The sequence below is a fragment of the Schistocerca piceifrons genome, chromosome 1 (genome assembly GCF_021461385.2).
Source record: "Schistocerca piceifrons isolate TAMUIC-IGC-003096 chromosome 1, iqSchPice1.1, whole genome shotgun sequence".
Classification (NCBI taxonomy): domain Eukaryota; kingdom Metazoa; phylum Arthropoda; class Insecta; order Orthoptera; family Acrididae; genus Schistocerca; species Schistocerca piceifrons.
This window is the reverse complement of record NC_060138.1, coordinates 403,098,257-403,120,618: the sequence shown is the minus strand read 5'-3', so window position 1 is coordinate 403,120,618 and position 22,362 is coordinate 403,098,257. Positions and strand designations below refer to the sequence as shown.

General features: G+C 37.9%; 1 protein-coding gene across 1 annotated transcript in view; it reads left to right on the top strand.

Annotated features, from left to right (window-relative positions):
* LOC124788618 (eIF-2-alpha kinase GCN2) overlaps nucleotides 1-22,362 on the top strand; it is a 312,712-nt gene that overhangs the window by 66,994 nt on the left and 223,356 nt on the right. The window contains exons 3-5 of the mRNA XM_047255891.1: nucleotides 598-733; nucleotides 3,759-3,878; nucleotides 21,752-21,948. Coding sequence (XP_047111847.1) covers nucleotides 598-733; nucleotides 3,759-3,878; nucleotides 21,752-21,948 — 453 coding nt within the window. The remainder of the gene's footprint in view (nucleotides 1-597; nucleotides 734-3,758; nucleotides 3,879-21,751; nucleotides 21,949-22,362) is intronic.

The window sequence follows — 22,362 nt, the reverse complement described above, 5'->3', positions numbered from 1 at the left end:
CAGTTCTCCTCATAAAAGAGATACTGTCTTGGATTGTAGCCATTTTGCATAATATTTCACCTTTGTCCATTATAATTTGAACAGAAAACAGAAGACTCCTTTAGAGAAAGCTTTCAGAATGTGTAAAAAAAAGCATCTCATTAAGAACTTTTGTTTTGTTGATAGGTCCGTGATAGCTATTAGCATTAATCAAATAACACACAAGGAAAATGCTGTGCCGTGATTATTTTGTTATCCAAGTTCTGCTATTTGCTTGTTATGTCTGGAAATGAAACTTGGGGTCTTGTAGGCTTATGAAACTCTCAGACTATTCCACTGTATTATGTTGCATTTCTTTGCAGGAGTCACAAGCAAATTGTACATTAGTGTACTGAGCAATAAGGAACAGAAAACATTTTCGATACTAGTAATATTATGTAGTGTGTGCCTGTTTGACATCATTGATCAGCCTTTTTCTTCTTAATGCTTCAGGCCACTGTTTCTGAACTTTCAGTTTGCGAAACTGAGCTTTCTTTCCAAGTGTTTAGTTTATCTCTAATGAACATTGTTAGCTAGTATACACTGCTGCAAATGAATCTATATTTTTTATATTTCCAGTGTTCCTACACTTATTCTGGAAAGAAGTAAAGGCTTATCTGTTGTGGTGCTCCTTCAGTTGAAGACAGAACTGGAAAATTTAGCCCAGAAATTAAAAGGAGAAGTGATGGTGTTCGAGTTGGCACAACATGTCCAGGTTGCATTTAGATACCTTACATATTAATATAGGTTGTTTTATAAATCTCCTATTCTGTCCTGTGTAACACAAAGCTTTTTTTTTTCTGTGCCAGTTTGAAATCTCATTTTCAAAGAAGAAATTTTTAACATTAAGAGAACATCTAAGACGTATGTTTTTCAGATAATAACATATTGCAATTGTAATTTGAATGTGTAATGCATTAACCCTCCAGGTGTGAGTGACATGCGTGCTCTTTCTGTATGATTCTACGTGGCATGCTGTTATCATGTCTGATATAATTGCTAGGCTCTTTGTATGTCAGAAGGATTGGGGGGGGGGGGGGGGGGGGTTAAGAATGTATTTTTGTGTTTTTTCTGTACAGTGTATCTTAAAATGTTGAAGGTTAAGGAATAACTATTTTAGGCATCTTTATACAGTAGTTACAAGGTATGTGCATCTGTTTGATTACTTATGCATATACTACAGGAAAAATGCTTGCAGGCTCCTAAAATTCAGACATTAAATTCAGTGATGACTTGCAGTTCCTAAGACATTCGGCATAACTGTAGCATTTTCTGATGTTCCTCTTGGATTCTTCCCTGCCACAACACTTGGCTGCATTTAATGCCTGTCATGTGAAAAGTCTAAATTGGAGATGTCTTAAATAATTACAAAGCTCTGCCATAGAAGATCTAGCAACCCATGCACTCATCATCTGCTATGCACAAATATATATCGTTTGATTTTATCATTTCCCTGTTTACTGTCTTCTTTCATCATTCCTGTTGCACCATCAGAAATCATAAGAGTCTTGCATCAGTCATCTATGAATTTTTTCATCACTCAGCAAAATGTCAAATTTTATTTTATTGTAGCCTTCTCTGTCACTCAGTAATGTGTTTCGTGCATTTAATACACAAATAATTTCTTCATTCATCGTTAAGAATTGAGTCAACTTAGAAATTACTGTGAAACTATGAGCCATGAATTGTTGCATACATGTACTGGATTCGTAGAATCTAACCGTGCTAATTTTATTCTTGTCCCTAGTAATTTCACTGTACATCCTATTTTATTACATGATACAGTGTGACAATTATGAACTATATGAAAGGAAAAAGTAAATTAGTTACAGACTGCAGTGTGCACACATTTTATTCAATATGTAAACGTCACTACAGATATTCGGACTTCGGTTATGTCATGTTTGAAATGCCTGCCATCATTGGTGATGATGTGGCGAAGACTAATAGTGAAATTCTGCATGACCTGCTGAAGTGTTGGAACATCAATGCTGTCGACGATCTCCTGAAAGGCTATTTTCAGCCCAGCAATGGTTTGAGTTTATTGCTGTACACCTTGTACTTAATATGACCCCACAAAAAGGAGTCGCATGTGTTCAGATCTGGAGAATATGTGGCCAATTGAGGCCCATGGCAGTGGCCTCTGAGTACCCCAGAGCCAGAATGCGGTCCCCATATAAGTGCTCCTCCAGGACATCAAATACTCTCCTGCTTCGATGGGCTCGAGCTTCATCTTTCATGACCCACATCTTGTCAAAATAGGTCACTTTGGATAATGGCGATGAAATCATCTTCCAAAACCTTCGTGTACCATTCGGTAGTCACTGTGGCATCAAGCAATATCACACTGAACATTCCATGACTGGACATTGCACAACACACAGCCATCCACTGAGGGTGAAGAGACGTCTCGATTATAAAATGCAGATTCTCAGTCCCCAAATGCGCATATTCTGCTTATTGACGAACCCATCCAAATGGAAGTAGGCTTTGTCGCTAAACCATACCAATTCACATCAAAGTCCTGTTCATCAATTCTGTGGACAATAATGTTGGCAAAACACAATCGCTTTTCCTTGGCCTTGGGGCTTAATGGCTGGTGGGTTTGAAATTTGTATGGGTGGAGATGCAGGTCTTCAACAACAACTTATTGCAGTGTCTCCCAGTTGATTCCCACCTTTGTGGATTTCATCTGACTGATTCCCTGGGGCTGGTTTTAAACATAGCGCCTGTCTTCATGATGTTTTTAGGTGTTTTCACCCTCTTTGGATGACTGACATGGCTTACATTGTCATCACAAACACTACCCATCCTTTCAAACTTGCAAATCAAGTTCTTGATTGTTAACACACTTGGACCGTCTGTCTTCAGCTTGAACGTGGTCACAAAATTCCTTTGAGCCACAGTTGGGCTGTTGTCGCTTGTACAGTAGACCTTCACAAGCGCTATACGCTCAGGCATGCTTTACCGTGACATTTTCATGTGCAAATAGCCGACAGTGACAAGGTGTGTGCGCAGGCACATACTAATTCCAATCATGCCCCACAGCCAACCATGCAGTTTGAACGTCCTGACATAAACTGTTCAGAAGTTATGACTATTTAATTTCGTATAGTTCAATAATTGTCATCCTGTAGGCACTTACCACTCACATGAATTCATTAGTACCTGACATGTGCGTATTGAAGAAATGTTGTTTACTTGATCTTCGAACTCTTCATTCTTCTTAAAATAAGTGTCCAGCAAAGGAACAAGTTGGCTCTGGAGTTGGATACAACACACTGGACCATTTGCAAGTCTGAATGAAATTGTGGAGTAGAGTGATGAGTATGTATTGCCACTTTGTCTGGGATTCACATATTTAGAGAAAACTTTCTGACTCAGTTTAAACAAAATCTGCTCTGCTGGCTCTTGAGGTTAAACCTGAAGAATATGTATGTCAATGTTACAACTTACATTACACTTTATTTGACTTGCGACTATTTCACAGTTGAAAGAGGAATCAAGTTAGGAGAGTCCCTCTCAGCAGAGGTAGTTTCCAGATTATGTAATTGCGGGTACCGTCAGTCGTACCTAGCCACCAGCAAGATTGAACCAATTGAAGATGTCAGACAGTGTCTCTGAGTAAATATTGTGTAATTAGCACAATGTGGTCCGGCAGCAAACCCATAAAGACTCTTTACATTATTATTCTTGTTTGTCTGTTTTTCATTTCTGTTTTAATTTTCTTATCATTGCAGAAATTTTTGCATTTACATAATAAACCAGCCTTTAAATCATTTTATGAAGAAATGGTAACTCGTCAGCATGAACAGAGACAAAATCAGCAGCTTGCACTCAAAATGAAAGAAGATCGCCAGGTGAGTGTAACATACATTATCTGCATGGAGTCAGAAATGAAAGTGGTTTAACAAGGTTGTAATATTTTATTATCTGATATAGTTCAATTGCTTTTAGCTTTTACTGGAATGCACATATTTTGTACAATGTTTACTTTGTTTACTACTTAAAGTAGACCAGTATTTACAGAGGGTATACCCCAATTCGAGCAGCTGAAACCGAATAAAAATGTGGAGATGTGTGTTCTACCACCCATCAAGCTATTTATCTGGTGAAACCTTACATGTGTACGATTTATGTTTGAAATATACATTTACAAGTCTGATGACTACAGAAGCATATGTCGATGAAGTAATAATACTGTAAGAGGCAGCTATGATCAGCAATACACAAGAGTTCATAAGTGAAGCTTTTTTTTGCTAAATTTTCAACACTTGCTTGGAACAATATATATTAACAGAAATGGTATGTACATAGTCATATTTTCTGAAAAGATTGCTGTGTTGTCATAGTTTCTTCCCTTATTGGTCATTGAAGTGCAGTTTGGTGGTTCAAAGAAGTGATGAAAACAAAATGCATTTGGACCAGCTTCTGACAAAGATCTGGATAATGTTATCACTAGAGACTGGACTATATGCATCATAAAAACCTTAAAAGATAAATGAAAAATGTTTAAAAAATGCATGAAAAGTGTTTAAATGTGCAAGATCAAATAATAAAAAAAACATGCTAGTTACTGTGTGCATTATATCTCAAAGACGAACCTGTGCATATCAGTTATGAGGAAGAGTGCCGGCCACATGAAAAATCCGTACATTTAGAACACTGATATCATTTTTTGAATACTTGCTGGTAGATGTTAGAAAGGGTCCCTTTTTGGGATTATTTTCAAAAAATATGCAAAAGGGGGACACATACCGTGTTTCATGACTTGTTCCTTCTTTGCTATTGTTGTCTGTAACACTCAAACGCGATGCGAGTGAGTTGCAGTGAAATAAGTGATATGTACAGGACCAACTTCGAGATATATCGCACGCAGATGGGCACAACTCTGTAATATTTTATTTAATAAACAACATACAATCATGAATTATTTTTTAACAGCATTAACTTTTAATTAATACAATTGGACAAAAGCATCATTTACCGTTTATTTTACATTTTTCCACTATTGTAAACATAAACAACAAAGTGCTGTTCCAAATGTTCACTAGTAAGATTGTGTCTTCGATCACTCAAAACATTTTTAGAAGCAGGAAAGGACCGTCCTACATCAACTGAGGTTACTGGGCAGTATTTGAAGTTGGATACTATGTTGGGCACTTATTGTTTCTTGTAAAAGTTCACCTGTCCCATTAATAAAACTAGGGTCATTCCATATCAAATCACCCAATAAAAAATAATTTTTTTTTTTATTTTTATTTTTTTTTTTTTTTTATTTTATTTTTTTTTTTTCTGTACCTTCGGAAATGGTCAGTTTAATTTGTATTCAAAACTTTAAATTTGCTTATCTTAAAAACTCTTTTAGATAACATCATGAATTTTTGCAGCAAGTTTATTTATTATACCTATTTGAAGATAAAAATGATGCTATTAAAATATATTAATATTTTCTATGAAATATATATATATATTTTAACGGATGTTTTGTTTTATAAGAATTGCAATATCTCGAGTCTCAGACCTGATAGAATGCTCAAATTTGTTTTAATTTACTCTTAAACATATAGGCTACTTGATAAAACAAAAATAATGATGGCTTTTTAACATGTTTATTAATTATAGTAGATTACATTAGAATTATGTACATAGATAGTGTATTTACGACACTTATGTATAACCCAACTGATTGCTTGAAACATTGAATTTTTTGAGTAATTTTGTCTTTTTAATAAACATTAATGCTGATTCAAACTGTTTTTCCACTTCATCCAAGAGCTTTCAGTTCTTTTGATACAGTCTTTTTTGAAGTAATACATTCTCCCAGTGCCGTTTGATTGAGGTGCGTCTACTACACAGACTTTGTGCTCCAAAGGCACTATGCAGGAATCTTCTCTTTCAGGCCAATAAAATGATGCAGCGGGTCCTGAAGGATGTAGAAATAGAATTTCTGCATCTTCTTCATCATTGAATATTGTTTTTACCAGTCCAAAGTACCAGTTACCATCATAATTTGCAGCCACATAGCAATTTATGGATGGTTCAACACGAACCCAATCAGAAGAAAGAAAAGACTAAGGAGGGTTTTACACTATCTGTAGTCCTTCTAATTTCAAGGTTGTTTGTTGGAAGTGGTTTGAAGTTATGAAAACTTCTAGTTCCAGGAATGGTTCGGGTTGCTGAAAAACGTTTTTCTAGTTTTAACCGTAGCAAATCAGCTTCTTTTTTGTCAATAAAGTGAAAATCAATGTTTTCAATATTTTTTTCACAAAACTTATACACATCGATTGCTGTCATTATTTGTTCTTTGTCTGAAAGCTGTAGACTGGCTTTCCTTAAAATTCTTTTAATAGTTCCTCCTAGGCCATCACAAATTGACTTCCCATGACTTGTTGCAAAAAAAAGAGTGTTGGGCCTTCAAATTAAAGTCTCTCAAGTGTTCAGTCAAATTTTTAAAACTGTTTCTATTTTTGTACTGCCCAGCACAACCATCTGTAAAGTAGTGAACTGAGTCAATGTCAGTATGATGAAATGACAGCCACTTTGTAATTTCTTTTTGTACAAAGTTAACAAAACCAGTGTCATGTTCTTGGTCATCACTAATAAAACAGTGGTTGGAAACAAAAACATTGTTTTCATCATTTCTTAGAAAAACTCCAACTGGGTGTAGAGTACAACCACTTCTATTCCAGTGGTAACTTTGGATCTCATTTTGTATAACAAAGGAATAATTTTCACTGAAATCCATCACAATAATTGCTGTTTTGGGTGGTGGGTCTTCTTTCAATCTTTTAAAGGCTGCTGATTGGGATTTTGCTATAAACGAGTGTGGGGTGAGCTTTTCCAATGACCTAACCAATAAAGAAATGTAGTCTTCAACACTGATAGACTGTTTGATCATTTCTGCCCTGTCTGTGTTAACCCACTGACTGATTACAATTTCTTCTTCTAAATCATAATATTCACTTAGTTTTTCAGTTAAGCACTCTGTTAGTGCAGTATTTGCAGGACAGCTGTTGCAATGATGTAGCATGCAGTTTTGGTTTTCTGTGTTGCACACAAGCATCTTAATTAGGTCTTTATAAGATTCTTCAATTTTCACAGCATCCAGTAATAGTTTAACATTCTGGTGGATACTGCATACACATACAGTGTGTGTGCCTGCAGCACCAGCAAGGATACACCATTTAGGTCTCAAGAAACAAAATTTTGAAAATCCTACTTCTACCTCGGGATTCTCCCATTTGAAAGAATAATAGAGTTCTCTCAAGTTACACAAAATGAGTCTCTTTTGCATGTACACATTTTTTTGAACACTTACTTTGTCTTTTGTTCCAGGTAGCACTCTGGAACTTTCATCCTTTTCATAAAAATCTGTTACAAGTCTTACTGTATTTTCAGAAAGAGTTTTACCTTTTTTTGGACCAGGAGCTTCCAAAATACCCGTTTCAGATTTTAGCTTTCTAGCTTGTCGCACCATGTACTCACTTACATTAAATTCTTTCATCACTTTATTTCGAGTCCAAGAATCTGGAGCCAAGGTCAGAATCTGGATTTTTCTAGACCTCCCAACAGATGAAATCTTCTCTTTCATAAGAGAAATCATTACATCAAAATCCTTTGCTTTCTCAACCACACTTTTATCTTCTTCGTCATCATCAGAACTTGGTGCATCATATTTTAATGCTTTTGAAACCGCCTTTTTTGCAGTCTTTTCAGTACTGCTAACCTTCCTTTTAAAATAAGACCCTTTACTTTGTTCTGACAAGCCATGAAGCTTTATCGGTGTTAAACCTAAATAATCAAGAGCAATGTTTGTTTGTATGAGGGATTCATTTCTGGATTCCAATGATTCTAATTCAACCATGACTTCATCATCTGTTTCACTTTCATTGACTTCAACTCTTAATTTTTCCTCACAAAAGTTACGGCATGTTGAGCAAAGCTTTTGTCCAGGTTTTATGCTAATATTTTTTGTCAGTAATTGTTTAGAAAGATCCAAGCCTACACTTCTCAACGATTTTTTTGATCGGCTTTTTGTGTTTTTTTAGTGGGTCTACACATGTTGTTTGATACTTTTCAAAAACATTTAAAAAGTAGTAGCTGTGGTGTGAACATATATTCTTAAATTCACACAGATTAATCCCAGATCGTAAGTGGATCAAATCTTTTTCTTCCTCACTCAATTCTGATACCGGTTGTAACTTTTTTGAAGGTGTGTAGGTTGTTTGGAAACAGTCAGATTTTTTAAATAACCCTACACTACAGGTTTGAATATCTGACATACTGATTTCACTTTTGGTCTGATTACTGTTCTGGTTACTTTTATAGGATATTGGAAAAGAATCTCTGTAAACTAAGTAACAGTACTTACTGAGAGTTCAAATAAACTTAATAAAATACTATCCAAGCACTATTTAACACTGTAATAATTTTTTACTTCAAAACACAGGAGTAACAATACAAAATCCAAGTGTACATTGTTACTCCAAGAAGACAAAAACTTATTTTCAGTGTCTAAGTCACTTGGCATTTTTTATTTTTAAAATATAATTAATATTATTTTAAAAATTAGATAACTATTAAACAGGTTAAAAAGCCAACATAATTTTTCTTTTATCTAATAGCCTATACAATTAAGAGTATTTTAAAACAAATTTGAGCTTTCTATCAGGTCTGAGACTCTAGATATTGCAGTTTTTGTAAAACTAAACATCGGTTAGCTAAAAAAAAAACCGCACACACAACTTATAAATTTTTTTTCATTTGGAAGAATTTAATATATCTTTATGGTAATTTTTTTAACATTTAGATATAATACACAAACTTATTCCAAAATTTCATACTGATATCTTGAGTATTCTTTAATATACAAATTTTTTTAGTTGTGAGGACACGTTTAAGTTACAATTTCCGACTGCTGAAACAAAGACAAATCTAAAAACTTTAAAAATTTATAAAAAAAAACTATAAGAAATAGAGCAAAAAAATTTTACAAGTGCTTTCAGGATCATAAAAGAAGTAATTGTACCAAGTATCATCAAAATCTGACATGGTTGGTGTCAAGGCCTGGGTGACTTGACATGGAATGACCCACTATCAATTTGGCACAAGGGTTCAAAGCTTAGGGTATTTTTTAAAATGTTTTCAAACTTTTCTTTACATTTCCTTGGGAATACCTCTCACAATGAGGAGTTCACTAGAATAATTTTATTCATTAACTGAATAGATTCATTCAACACCAGGCCACTAAATAGGAAGAGGAAGGCTCTTCTTTTAAAGCACCAACAATTAAATTTGCAATGTAACGGCCACAAGTGTCTACCGTATTTACTCAAATCCAGTTTTTGTAATCCAAAAAACCGCCTGCGGCTTAGAATCGAGTGCAAAGTAAGCGGAAGTTCTGAAAAACGTTGGTAGGTGCCACCACAACTAACTTCTGCGGTCGAATATATGTAGCGCTACACAAGCATGCTTTGCAGGCACATAGATAAATACTGGCGCCAAAACCTCTGCGTCAGTAAAGAAATTTAAAAAAAAGGTGGAAGACGAGCTTTTTTCCCTCCGCCCCCAGTTTCGACCACTGCATTTTCATACATTATCCATCGATGTAAATACAAATTCCAAATTGTTCATCTTCGAATCTTGCAGCGTTTCAATGTACTACGAAAATCCGACTGGCAAGTCTGTTAGGGATGTTTATCAATATGGCCAACTCTACGTTCTGAATTTTTTCCTACCTGTGTCAAGAGATCGTTGCTAATAAGAACTTTTATGAATTGTGAATCGCATGCAGTATTCTCTTCACCATAAGAATAATATGAATATAAACATTTTGCCATGTATTCTTTCGTGTTTGCTGCTGTCTCATTTAAATCCTGTCTGCCTAATAAACTACGAAACTAGAATGAGACAACAGCAAACGCGGAAGAATATTCATATCATGTTATGTTTATATTCGTATTATTCTTGTGCCTAATAGTGATACAGTCAGAAATGAAGCACGGCAATTGACTAGATTTTTAAATCTAAGATGACTAATTTCTGTGCAGGATGTAATGTACTAAAGAGGCGTCTGCAAAGATTTTCAAACGGAGAAAAATTTTAGCTAAACTCTCGTTCAGAACACCTTCCATCATATGCAGTCTATTATTTGGTTCTTGTTGATCATTATCAAAGAAAGCAGCAGTGTAAGTAACAACAAATAGCAGTCTCTTGCCATTGTTTCACTAATGAGACGTTTCCTCTCTCTCTCTCTCTCTCTCTCTCTCTCTCTCTCTCTCTCTCTCTCTCTCTCTCTCTCTCCCTCTCCCTCTCTCTCTCTCTCTCTCTTTTGTTTGAGCGGCGGTAGCACGCACAAAAGCAAGCCACGCCGCGAGCGGCGACAGTCCGTAAACACTCATTATCAGAATGCGACAAACAATGCATGACACAGTACAGTAATGCATCTTCAGCTTAGAGTGACGTAAACGCCTATAACAAAGAGAACGGCACTTATCAGATCAAAGAAAATTAAGCAATCAATTCAAACCAGACGAAGCACGTGGAAAAGGAAGGGTACCCGTATAAATACGGGTGGAGCATCTGATACATAGCAGTGGCTACCTGGTAAAGCTTAACTGCTAAGCTTACGACTCGAACCAAACTACTGTAGCTGTATCGTCATTCATTCGACCTAAATTGTGTCTCATATTACAATGGACCAACCTTGTTTCGATTTGGAGGTGCGGCCTAAAACTTTTCTCTCCCTTTGAATTTCAAGTCTCAAATTTCAGATGCGGCTTAGTTTCGGGAAAATTTTTTTCCCTTGATTTCCAGTCTCATTTTTCAGATGCGGCTTAGAATCGAGTGCGGCATAGATTCGAGTAAATACGGTAGTTTCGTCAAATGATGTCCAGATAATGTTGTCCTTTAGTTTGTTGTGTATTTCTTCTATAACATTTACATAAATTGTTGGTATGTAATTTTTACGCAACGTTGATTCACCTGGAATATTTCGATTTAAGCAATATTTGCCAGGAAGCCTTTGAGGATAGATTTGTAAGTTTGTGAAGAGGAATATTACTTGCAATGAATGCTTCACATAGATCCATGCTAAATCGACTTTTTTTTGGTTACCTTTGGACACATCCCTGCCACTGCAACTTTCTGTTGTCAGAAGTTTTTCACGGTCCTCTCTTCTGCATTCCTGCGATATGAAGACTTGTCTTGACATGGTGGTCTATTGGAACCTTCTTTTTTTGCACAAAACTTTTTTCTTGCAAACTCGGCAGTATAAAACAGTTCTGTCATATGTAAGTGTTACAGGATGGTCAGCTATCCACGAAACTGTTTCATGTATTGGGTGGCTTGATGCACAACACGTTACACACTACATGTCGTAAACAAGTTCGACTGTGTATAAGCAAACAGAAAGCTAAACTGAAACAATTAACATGCAACTAAAAGCTTGCATAGTTTAATTTAATTGTTGCCGACACCTACGGTATGGCAGTGGACACGATTAACCGGGGGTGTGGGTGCAGGAGCATTGACTCTGTCTGGCTGTTCCTGTGCCTTTCTTGTAATGATTTCACTAGGCAGTGGCCTCTCAGTTAGCAATTGCATGCAGTTATAGGTCATGATCAATCTGTGAGACATCAAAACTAGATCGAGCTGGAGACCGCCCATCTAGATTTTAAAATATTGTAAACCTGGAGTGAAAATATGAATCATCACTAATTTTTAATTAAAACATGCAGTAACTGGTGAGATGTAGCCAAATGTGCAAATGCATATGCAACATGCAAATGCATATAATCTGGTCTCTAGTGGTCACTGTGTTTTTGATACCGTAATGCTTATAATATCTTATAAATCTATAATATCTATAAATTTATAATATCTTATAAATGATGTTATGTACGCTTATCCTGTCTGATGGCTTGGTGTGAAGGAAAATAATTTTTGTTGAAATCTATTTCATAACTTACTCTTTTTGAAAGAGATTGCGAATTACAGGCTTGAATTACCGCCAAGGTAAATGTGAGCAGAAGCCATCCCTATTCATAGCCGCTCCAGATAGGAACAGGAATACATTACATGTTATAAATCCTAGCATTGATAATGGCTTATCTTCAAGAGAAAAATTGGTTAAAATACTGATAAGGAATTTCTTTCAGTGAAAAGATCTTTGTAAATAATATACAAAGGCTCAGTTGAAAATTATGACATTTCTTATTTTAACACAATATTCATACCTTCAGATTGAACCACAGAGATAAAGAACAAGAACAGAATGGGAATTAAAAGTGGCCAACATACCCTTTTATTATTTTAATTAACCAGTGAATAGAATTGAAAGATGGCATAGATTTTGAATTTCGCACATGCTGTCATCTCTGCTGTGTGGTCGCTGACAATGATAGTGACCTTAATGAATCGAGGTGTAATGATGGGCCATTATTACATGCTGCAGTGTGGATGCACCACAAATGTTGCGTTTTCAGGTGTGCATACTGTTCAGTTCCTCTGTGTTGTAATTACTTCATTGAAACTCCACATTTGTACTTATTGGTTATACTGAATGTTCACTACTTGAGAGGACCCCCATAGAGAACAAGTGATCGTTAGACACTGAAACTTTATGGAGACGTTTCTAAGGAGATGTGGAAGAGAAATAACAAATAAACCATTGAAAGAAACAAATTTTAATTTCCACATGATAGGGTAGCATTTGTTAATTGCATACCATGTGTTTACATTCCAGGCTCTACAAATGTTGTTCAGTGTCATGTGGCAAAAGTTGCTGTCTAACAGGAAGTCTGTATGGATACCATTTCACAATTGTTTACAAGACTTTTTGAACGGCGGACTCTGGAATATTTGGTTGTCATGACACAGCTCATGCACTCCTTGAAGATTGCACATTGTGTCCAGCTTTCTCAGCCATGACAACAATAACTTCTTCAACAATTTGTTGTGCAGATGACCATCAGCCTTCCCCAGCAGCAATTCTGAAATTGCAGTTAATTCAAACTTCTGAATCATGTTCTTCCACCCCAGTGCAGGTAGAGGATCTCTCTGTATTCCATAATGCGTCATTTTCACAAAGAGCAGTGGCACTGTTGCTGTTGTTTTCATAAAGCAGCTTTAAGAGTAAAGCCTCCTTCTTCTCGTTTCCAAATTAATGTTGACTGTTTGCAACTGTAATTCACACTGATGCATGTGTTTCAACCCTGCATCACCATGCCAGTTTCGGTGCCAAATGGCAAGTCATGACAGCAAACTACAAGCAAATCAAATCCTGCAGCACGCAGTGTAAACATCGTTCCTATAAAGTTGGTTATCCTAATGATGAATAGTTTTAAGTCGGCATTGGCTCAAGTAGCTAATGTTTAATTATTACCACTCTGCAATTTGATGACCAGGATGGGAAGAACATACAACAACATAGGAATTTCTATTTTGTGAAGTATTGGTCTGAAAGTACTGCATACGTATTTTAACATATACTATATCAAAATGAAAGAGGAAGCCGCCTGGTAGAATTTAGCACAGAGCGTTACTTAATCATAGTTAACAATTGGTTCAAGAATCATAAAAGAAGGTTGTATACATGGAAGAATCCTAGAGATACTAGAATGTATCGGATAGATTATATAATGGTAACACAGAGATTCAGGAACCAGGTTTTAAACTGTAAGACATTTCCAGGGGCAGATGTGGACTCTGACCACAATCTATTGGTCATGAATTGTAGATTAAAACTGAAGAAACTGCAAAAAGGTGGGAGTTTAAGAAGATGGGACCTGGATAAACTGACTAAACCAGAGGTTGTACAGAGTTTCAGGGAGAGTATAATGGAAAAATTGACAGGAATGGGGGAAAGAAATACAGTAGAAGAAGAATGGGTAGCTCTGAGGGATGGAGTAGTGAAGGCAGCAGAGGATCAAGTAGGTAAAAAGACTAGGGCTAGTAGAAATCCTTGGGTAACAGAAGAAATATTGAATTTAATTGATGAAAGGAGAAAATATAAAAATGCAGTAAATGAAGCAGGCAAAAAGGAATACAAATGTCTCAAAAATGAGATCAACAGGAAGTGCAAAATAGCTAAGCAGGGATGGCTAGCGGACAAATGTAAGGATGTAGAGGCTATCTCACAAGGGGTAAGATAGATACTGCCTACAGGAAAATTAAAGAGACCTTTGGAGAAAAGAGAACCACTTGTATGAATATCAAGAGCTCAGATGGAAACCCAGTTCTAACTAAAGAAGGGAAAGCGGAAAGGTGGAAGGAATATATAGAGGGTCTATACAAGGGTGATGTACTTGAGGACAATATTATAGAAATGGAAGAGAATGTACATGAAGATGAAATAGGAGATATGATACTGCAGGAAGAGTTTGACAGAGCACTGAAAGACCTAAGTCGAAACAAGGCCCCTGGAGTAGACAACATTCCATTAGAACTACTGACAGCCTTGGGAGAGCAAGGCCTAATAAAACTCTACCATCTGGTGAGCAAGATGTATGAGACAGGCAAAATACCCTCAGACCTCAAGAAGAATATAATAATTCCAATCCCAACGAAAGCAGGTGTTGGCAGATGTGAAAATTACCGAACTATCAGTTTAATAAGCCATGGCTGAAAAATACTAACACGAATTCTTTACAGACAAATGGAAAAACTGGTAGAAGCCGACCTCGGGGAAGATCAGTTTGGAGCCCATACGAATGTTGGAACACGTGAGGCAATACTGACCCTACAACTTATCTTAGAAAATAGATTAACAAAAGGCAAACCTATGTTTCTAACATTTGTAGACTTAGAGAAAGCTTTTGACAATGTTGGCTGGAATACTCTCTTTCAAATTCTGAAGGTGGCAGGGGTAAAAAACAGGGAGCAAAAGGTTATTTACAATTTGTACAGAAACCAGATGGCAGTTATAAGAGTCGAGGGGCATGAAAGGGAAGCAGTGGTTGGGAAGGGAGTGAGACAGGGTTGTACCCTATCCCCAATGTTATTCAATCTGTATATTGAGCAAGCAGTAAAGGAAGCAAAAGAAAAGTTCGGAGTAGGTATTAAAGTCCATGGAGAAGAAATAGAAACTTTGAGGTTCGCCTATGACATTGTAATTCTCTCAGAGACAGCAAAGGACTTCGAAGAGCAATTGAGTGGAATGGACAGTGTCTTGAAAGGAGGATATAAGATGAACATCAACAAAAGCAAAACGAGGATAATGAAATGTAGTCGAACTAAGTCGGGTGATGCTGAGGGAATTAGATTAGGGAATGAGACACTTAAAAGTAGTAAAGGAGTTTTGCTATTTGGGGAGCAAAATAACTGATGATGGTCGAAGTAGCGAGGATATAAAATGTAGACTGGCAATGGCAAGGAAAGCGTTTCTGAAGAAGAGAAATTTGTTAACATCAAGTATAGATTTAAGTGCCAGAAAGTCGTTTCTGGAAGTATTTGCTTGGAGTGTAGCCATTTATGGAAGTGAAACATGGATGATAAATAGTTTGGACAAGAAGAGAATAGAAGCTTTCGAAATGTGGTGCTACAGAAGAATGGTGAAGATTAGATGGGTAGATCACATATCTAATGAGGAGGTATTGAATAGAATTGGGGAGAAGAGGAGTTTGTGGCACAACGTGACAAGAAGAAGGGACCGGTTGGTAGGACATGTTCTGAGCTGTCAAGGGATCACATTTTTAGCATATGAGGGCAGCATGGAGGTTAAAAATCTTAGAGAGAGACCAAGAGATGAATACACTAAGCAGATTCAGAAGGGTGTAGGTTGCAGTAAGTACTGCGAGATGAAGAAGCTTGCACAGGATAGAGTAGTATGGAGAGCTGCATCAAACCAGTCTCAGGACTGAAAACCACAACAACAACAACAACAACATATCAAGCAGATGTTTACCTTTACCAGATAATCTCTTATTTACTACTATTGTGAATCTGCCGGTCATGACTGTCTGGTACACCATATTTATTGTTTGTTCAGCAACATATACTTCCGCACTGTTTATATTTTCCAATCTTGAAACATCAATTGTACTTCTGCACAAATGTAAAATCGTACAGCTAAATGACCTTGATAGGTGATAGAACAGACATATCTCTCTATTTTGTTAGATACTGTATTCCATATATGAAAGGGGAGGGGGGGGGGGGGGCAAGAATAATGCTAACTAAGAAAGTTATGCATTGGACATGGTGAAACTTGTTGAATATGTAAAGCACATGTTATACCATAAATTCAATGCAAAACACAGTTCCAGCCAAAGCATTTGTTTTCAGAGGCAGTGGACTCAAATGTGGAAGGAACAAATGTCATTTCTCCATAAGACCATCATGAATTACATTTTCCATTGATTACATAAATCTCTTTAAGTGAATGTTTGGATGGTTTCTCTGATATAGCCACTGCCAGTTCCTTCCACCCTCTTTTTCCAATGTAGATAATATTGAGTGTCGAATAACTTAATTGTATATACTACATTAAAATCGTAACCTTTTTTCTTCCTTTTTGACCGAGTGAGGTGGCGCAGTGGTTAGCACACTGGACTCAAATTCGGGAGGATGACAATTCAAACCTGTGACTGGCCTTCCTGCTGTAAGTTTTCCATGATTTCCCTAAATTTCTTCAGGCAAATGGGATGGTTCCTTTGAAAGGACACGGCCAACTTCCTCTCCCATCCTTCTCTGATCTGATGGGACTTGTGACCTCGCTGTTTGGTCCTCTCCTCCATCTCAGTCAACCTTCCTTTCTGAATTCGAAACATGTCAGTAACAAACAGTAACACATGCACGTATTTTGTATAACACACTTCATCTGTCAGTTATGGGGTCTCCATTGGAAGTGAATACCATCATTCCAGGAAAGTAGCCCATACGTGTAGTGCTACCGAGTACATCACTGACTTCTTCATGTGTGCCCTGAAATAGTACTACCCACCTATTTCATTTCTGAAGTTAAGTCAACTGGTTATTCACTGTTCTGTTGGCTGCAACTGTCATATATTTAGCGACGCTATAAAAAATCTTTTTAGAACACTTTTTGTTAGGTATCAAAGAATACTTGACTGCATTAAATTGTTGTAAATCCCTAGTATATTTTATTTTGGGTTAACTTCATTTTAAATTGTGGATACAAACCAAACTGTAGCAACACCCACGACCATGTCTGGCTGTATGAGGGCTTACAGTGGCTAGCCCCAGCCAGTTCTCTAGTGGAGCCTCATGGAAGTATTTATTTATAACATGCTTTGCCACACCCGTAGTATGGTATCACTTTTAAATTTTATGGACTTAAGTTATTTATTTATTTTGTTTATTAATGTAGTGTCATTATATGTGTACTGTTTCTTACTTTTTATAGCACACGTGGTGATGACTAGTCAGTTGGAAGTAGCACAGCCATTTGACTATTTATGTTGGCATTGACTGAAATTAACTTCACTGATTGTTTGATTTCTTTATTAATCCGTGAAACCATTTACAATGTATGGATTTCATCATATAAAACATTGAAAAATTAACAGCTTAAATTAAAATTTTATACAATTCTTGACAATGAATTTTCTTTCAATCTAATTACATTTGTTTTTAGTACAGTTATTGAAAATGCATTTTCTTTTACTCTAATTACATTTGTTCTTAGTACAGTTATTGACAATGCATTTTCTTTTACTCTAATTACATTTGTTCTACATCTACACTCTGCAAATCACATATAAGTGCCTGGCAGAGGATTCATCAAACCACCTTGACAATTCTCTGTTACTCCAATCTTGTATAGCGCGCAAAAAGAATCTTTCTGTATGAGCTCTGATTTCCCTTATTTTATCGTGGTGATAGTTTCTCCCTATGTAGGTCGGTGTCAACAAAATATTTTCCTCAACAAAAAACGCCTTACTTTTAATGATGTCCAGCCCAAATCCTGTATCATTTCTGTGACACTCTCTCCCATATTTCACGATAATACGACAGTTAACTACTGTTATATCAATGTTTCCTGTATCTACATTCTTCCTGTGTTCAGCCTGCACCCTTTGTGACTGAAGCCCTTCTTGTGTTTTCCTGAGACCCTCTAACCTAAAAACCGCCCAGTCCATGCCACACAGCCCCTACTACCCGTGTAGCCAACTCCTGCGTATAGTGGGCACCTGACCTATTCAGCGGAACCCGAAACCCAGCCACCCTTTGGCGCAAGTAGAGGAATCTGCAGCCTACACGGTCGCAGAACCGTCTGAGCCTCTGATTCAGACCCTCCTTTCAGCTCTTTACCAGAGGTCCACAATCGGTCCTGTCGACTATGCTGCAAATGGTCAGCTCTGCTTTCATTTTGCAAGCAAGACAGGCAGCCTTTACCGCTTCTGTTAGCAGCTCGGAACCAGAGAGAATCTCTTCTGATCCAAAGTGACACACATCATTGGTACTGACGTGAGCAACCACCTGCAGTTGGCTGCACCCTGTGCTCTTTATGGCGTTCGGGAGGACCCTTCCTACATCAGGAATGACTCCACCTGGTATACACACGGAGTGCACATCGGTTTCCTTACCCTTCTTGTCAGTCAAGTCCCTAAGGGGCCCCATAACACGCCTAACGTTGGAGCTCCCAACTACCAATAATCCCACCTTATGTGATTGCCTGGGTCTTGCAGGCTGAGTGGTCTCCTCTGAAACAGGATGGGCAACAGCATCTGGCTCAGCGACAGTGTCAGTCACAGACAGCACTTGGAACCTGTTTGTAAGACAAACCAGGGAGGCCTTACATGCGGTCACCTGGGAAGTCTTTCGCCGCCTGCTTCGCCTCGGGGCGACCTCCCACTCGACCACAGGTGAGGGGTCAGCCTCAGTGTGAGCAGTACATGGGTTGGCCACCGGTGAGGACCGATCGGAGGACTCGGATGTGCTGGACGTCTGTTGGATCCCCACGGCCGGCCAACAACTGTGGTGTCCATCCACTGTAGCCTCAAGCTGTGTAACCAAAGCCATCACAGCCTGAAGCTGAGAGCGAAGTGTCACCAACTTGGCTCACATCCGCACACAACAATCCCAGTCCCTGTCCATACTACAGACCCTGTAAAACTAAACTGTGTAGATAAATGGACTATCGGCACATGCTGCGCAACTCTACTGTAGACCCTGACAAAAATGCAGGCATTGTGTCTAATAATACGCAGATATTCAAAAACCTAACTACCGAAGCACTCAGGTGAAACTAAATAATTTGACCCTGATTAGGAACCTGTAATATGTCACAAAATCAGTTTACATTCAGACACAAACGAAAACGTGAGAACTGTGGCTATTAAATATTAAATTTACACACCTAAACTCAAGAAACTAAACTATTAAAGCACACAGATGATATAATAAAATTCGCTCCTGGTTAGGAACTTGTAAATGTGACAAAAGTGGTTACTTCCCTGTTGCTGCGTCTGTCTTGGTCGGCTATTACTGCCTGTTCTTAGTCTTCAATAATTATTTATAATATATATGTATATTATATGTATTTTATTATACAGAACTTCTTAAATTAAGTAACCTGGTTAAATCAGGATACTTAATTTAAGAAGTTCTGTATTATTATTATTATTATTATTATTATTATTATTATTATTAAGCCACATATACCAATTTGATACATGAAATTCTGCATACTGATGTAAGAATTTGGAGGGCACAGCATGCTGTAGAGATTCCCCAAAGCCCTCAACATGCAATCGATCCTGACACAGAAAGAACCGCAATCCACCACTTAAAAACTGACCCCAACATTTTAATGCTTGCCCTGCCACAGTGACCCCAGTCCAGAAATCCAAAAGAATCTCCAGTACCTCATCAAAACCTTCAGCACATTCCGAACCTCTTCCTGTCTCTCAGCTCATCCCCGCCACTCCTCGCACTTCCCCTTCTACATGCTTCCTACAGTCCATAAACCCAACCACCTTAACATCCCTAATACCCATGGCCTTGTTACTATTGAACACTACTCTTCCCATTGCCCGTCAGAGTCCAAACTTCCAAACTCATTCCTGTTCATTATGACCAACTCAATCCTCATCCACAATTACTTCATCTTTGAAGGCACCACCTACAAACAAGTTTGTGGTGTGGCAATGGACACCCACATGACACTGTTGTATACCAGCCTATTCATGGGCCACCTAGAGGAATCCTTCCTAGCCACCCAGAATCCCAAATCTCCTACCTGTCTCAGATTCATTGATGACATCTTTGTAATCTGGATCAAGGGTGAGGACACCCTACCCACATTCCTCCAGAACTTCAACACTTCCTTCCATTTAAACCAACAAGCCACCATACTCAATGTTGACCTCCACATCAGAGATGGATGTATCAGTACCTCTGTCCATATCAAACCTACCAACCACCAGCAATATTGCCACTTCGACAGTTGCCAGCCATTCCATTCCAACAAGTTCTTTCCACACAGCCTAGCCACCCACGGATGTTGCATCTGTATTGATGAACAGTCCCTCTCAAAATATATCAGCAGTCTCATTCAGGCTTGCAGAGACCATAATTACTCTCCCAACCTTGCACAAGAAAATATCTCCCATCCCTTATCTCTCCAGTCACCCACCATCCCCAAAGTCCTACTGTCTGCCCACAGAGGAGAATTTCCCTCATGACTCACTACAATCCAGGTCTGGAGTAAATGAATCATGTTCTCCATCAGTGTTTTGACTATCTCTCATCATGCTATGATACCCACTGCTGCCCACCAAACCTACACAATATCCTCTTCCATCCCTACCCAACCTTTGCTCACAACTCCTTGCCTGATGGCTCGTATCACTGTGAAAGACCTAGCTGTAAGATCTGTCCCATACATCCTCCCACCACCATATACTCACAGTCCGCTCAGAAGCATCACCTATATCATTGAAGGCAGGGCTACCTGTGAAACCAGTGATGTGATCTACAAACTAAGCTGCAACTGCTGTGCTGCATTCTACATGGACATGATAAACAACAAGCTGTCTGTCCGTATGAATAGCAGCTGGCAAACTGTGACCAAGAAACAGCTGGATCACCCAGTTGCTGAGCATGCTACCCAACACAATGCTGTTCACTGTAATCACTGCTTCACAACCCTGCCATCTGAATCCTTCCTATTAACATTAGTTTTTCTGAACTGTGCAGGTTGGAACACTCGCTACAATATACCCTACATTTCCATAACCCTCCTGGCATTAACCTTCATTAGTCGTTGTCCTTCACACACTTGTCTCTTTCTCTGTTCCCACCCTAGCACTACACAGCCTTCTATTCCATCATGGCACTCACATTCGTTTTACTTGTTTAGCAGTTTTCTTCCTGTCAGCGACTCAACATCTCCAATGTACAGTGAGTAGCAGTCTATCCTTTTCATAATACTGTTATTATTCCATCCTGGATTTTCCATTGTTTGATTCTGTTCCTAAGTATTTTTACATGCTCTTCTCACTTTGACAGTGAACATGCATTCCAAGAAATTTTGTGCTTTCCGCACAGTCATAGTTAAAATTAATGTGCTCTTTAACACTCTTTACCAACAATATAGCAAACATGAATAATTTGTAATGCTTGCCTTGAACTACTAGTTGAAATCTCTGGTAAATTAAACTTCCATGCATCCCCTGATGAAGAACAAGAATGTGTAATTCTGTTGGTCATCAGTTGTTCAGTGAGGAAATTGAGCAATGAAATATCTTGACACTCATGTTCACAGAGACAAGAGCTTCAAGGGGAGATAATGCGAAGGCAGGAGGCTCTCCGAGAGGAACTGCGCCGTCATCGACTACAGTCTCGCACTGTCAGTGCTGAAGGCACAAAAGATGTGAAATCTCCACCTGCTGTTCAAGGCACAGCAGTAGAACGAATTAGATCATCTTCATTTGGACGTAATAGCTCTCTGTCTCGTAAGAGGTTTGTGTTGTGCTGAGGATGCAACCACTATTACTTTATCTTAGCTAGTAGGTCAGTATTTGATCACATTATTTCACATGAACATAAATGTGTATGGCTCTTATATATATTAACATAAATAATAGATGCAGCTTTTTGCTTTATCATTTTCAATCAAGATAGTTAACAAGCCACACAGCTTGAGAGTGCTGGTTTACAGCAGGAAGATACCCTCGTGTCATAGGAGCTTGACATGTAGCATTTACCCAGCAATAAAGCAAAATACTTGAAGATGAATAGTATAGTGTGTTTTATTGTGTTGTCTGTTCTATTTGATAGATAGAAAGTCTACTCACCAAGCGGCAGCAGAACACACACACAAAAGAAAGTCATAATCAGGCAAGATTTTGGAACCAGTATCTCCTTCTTGAGGCA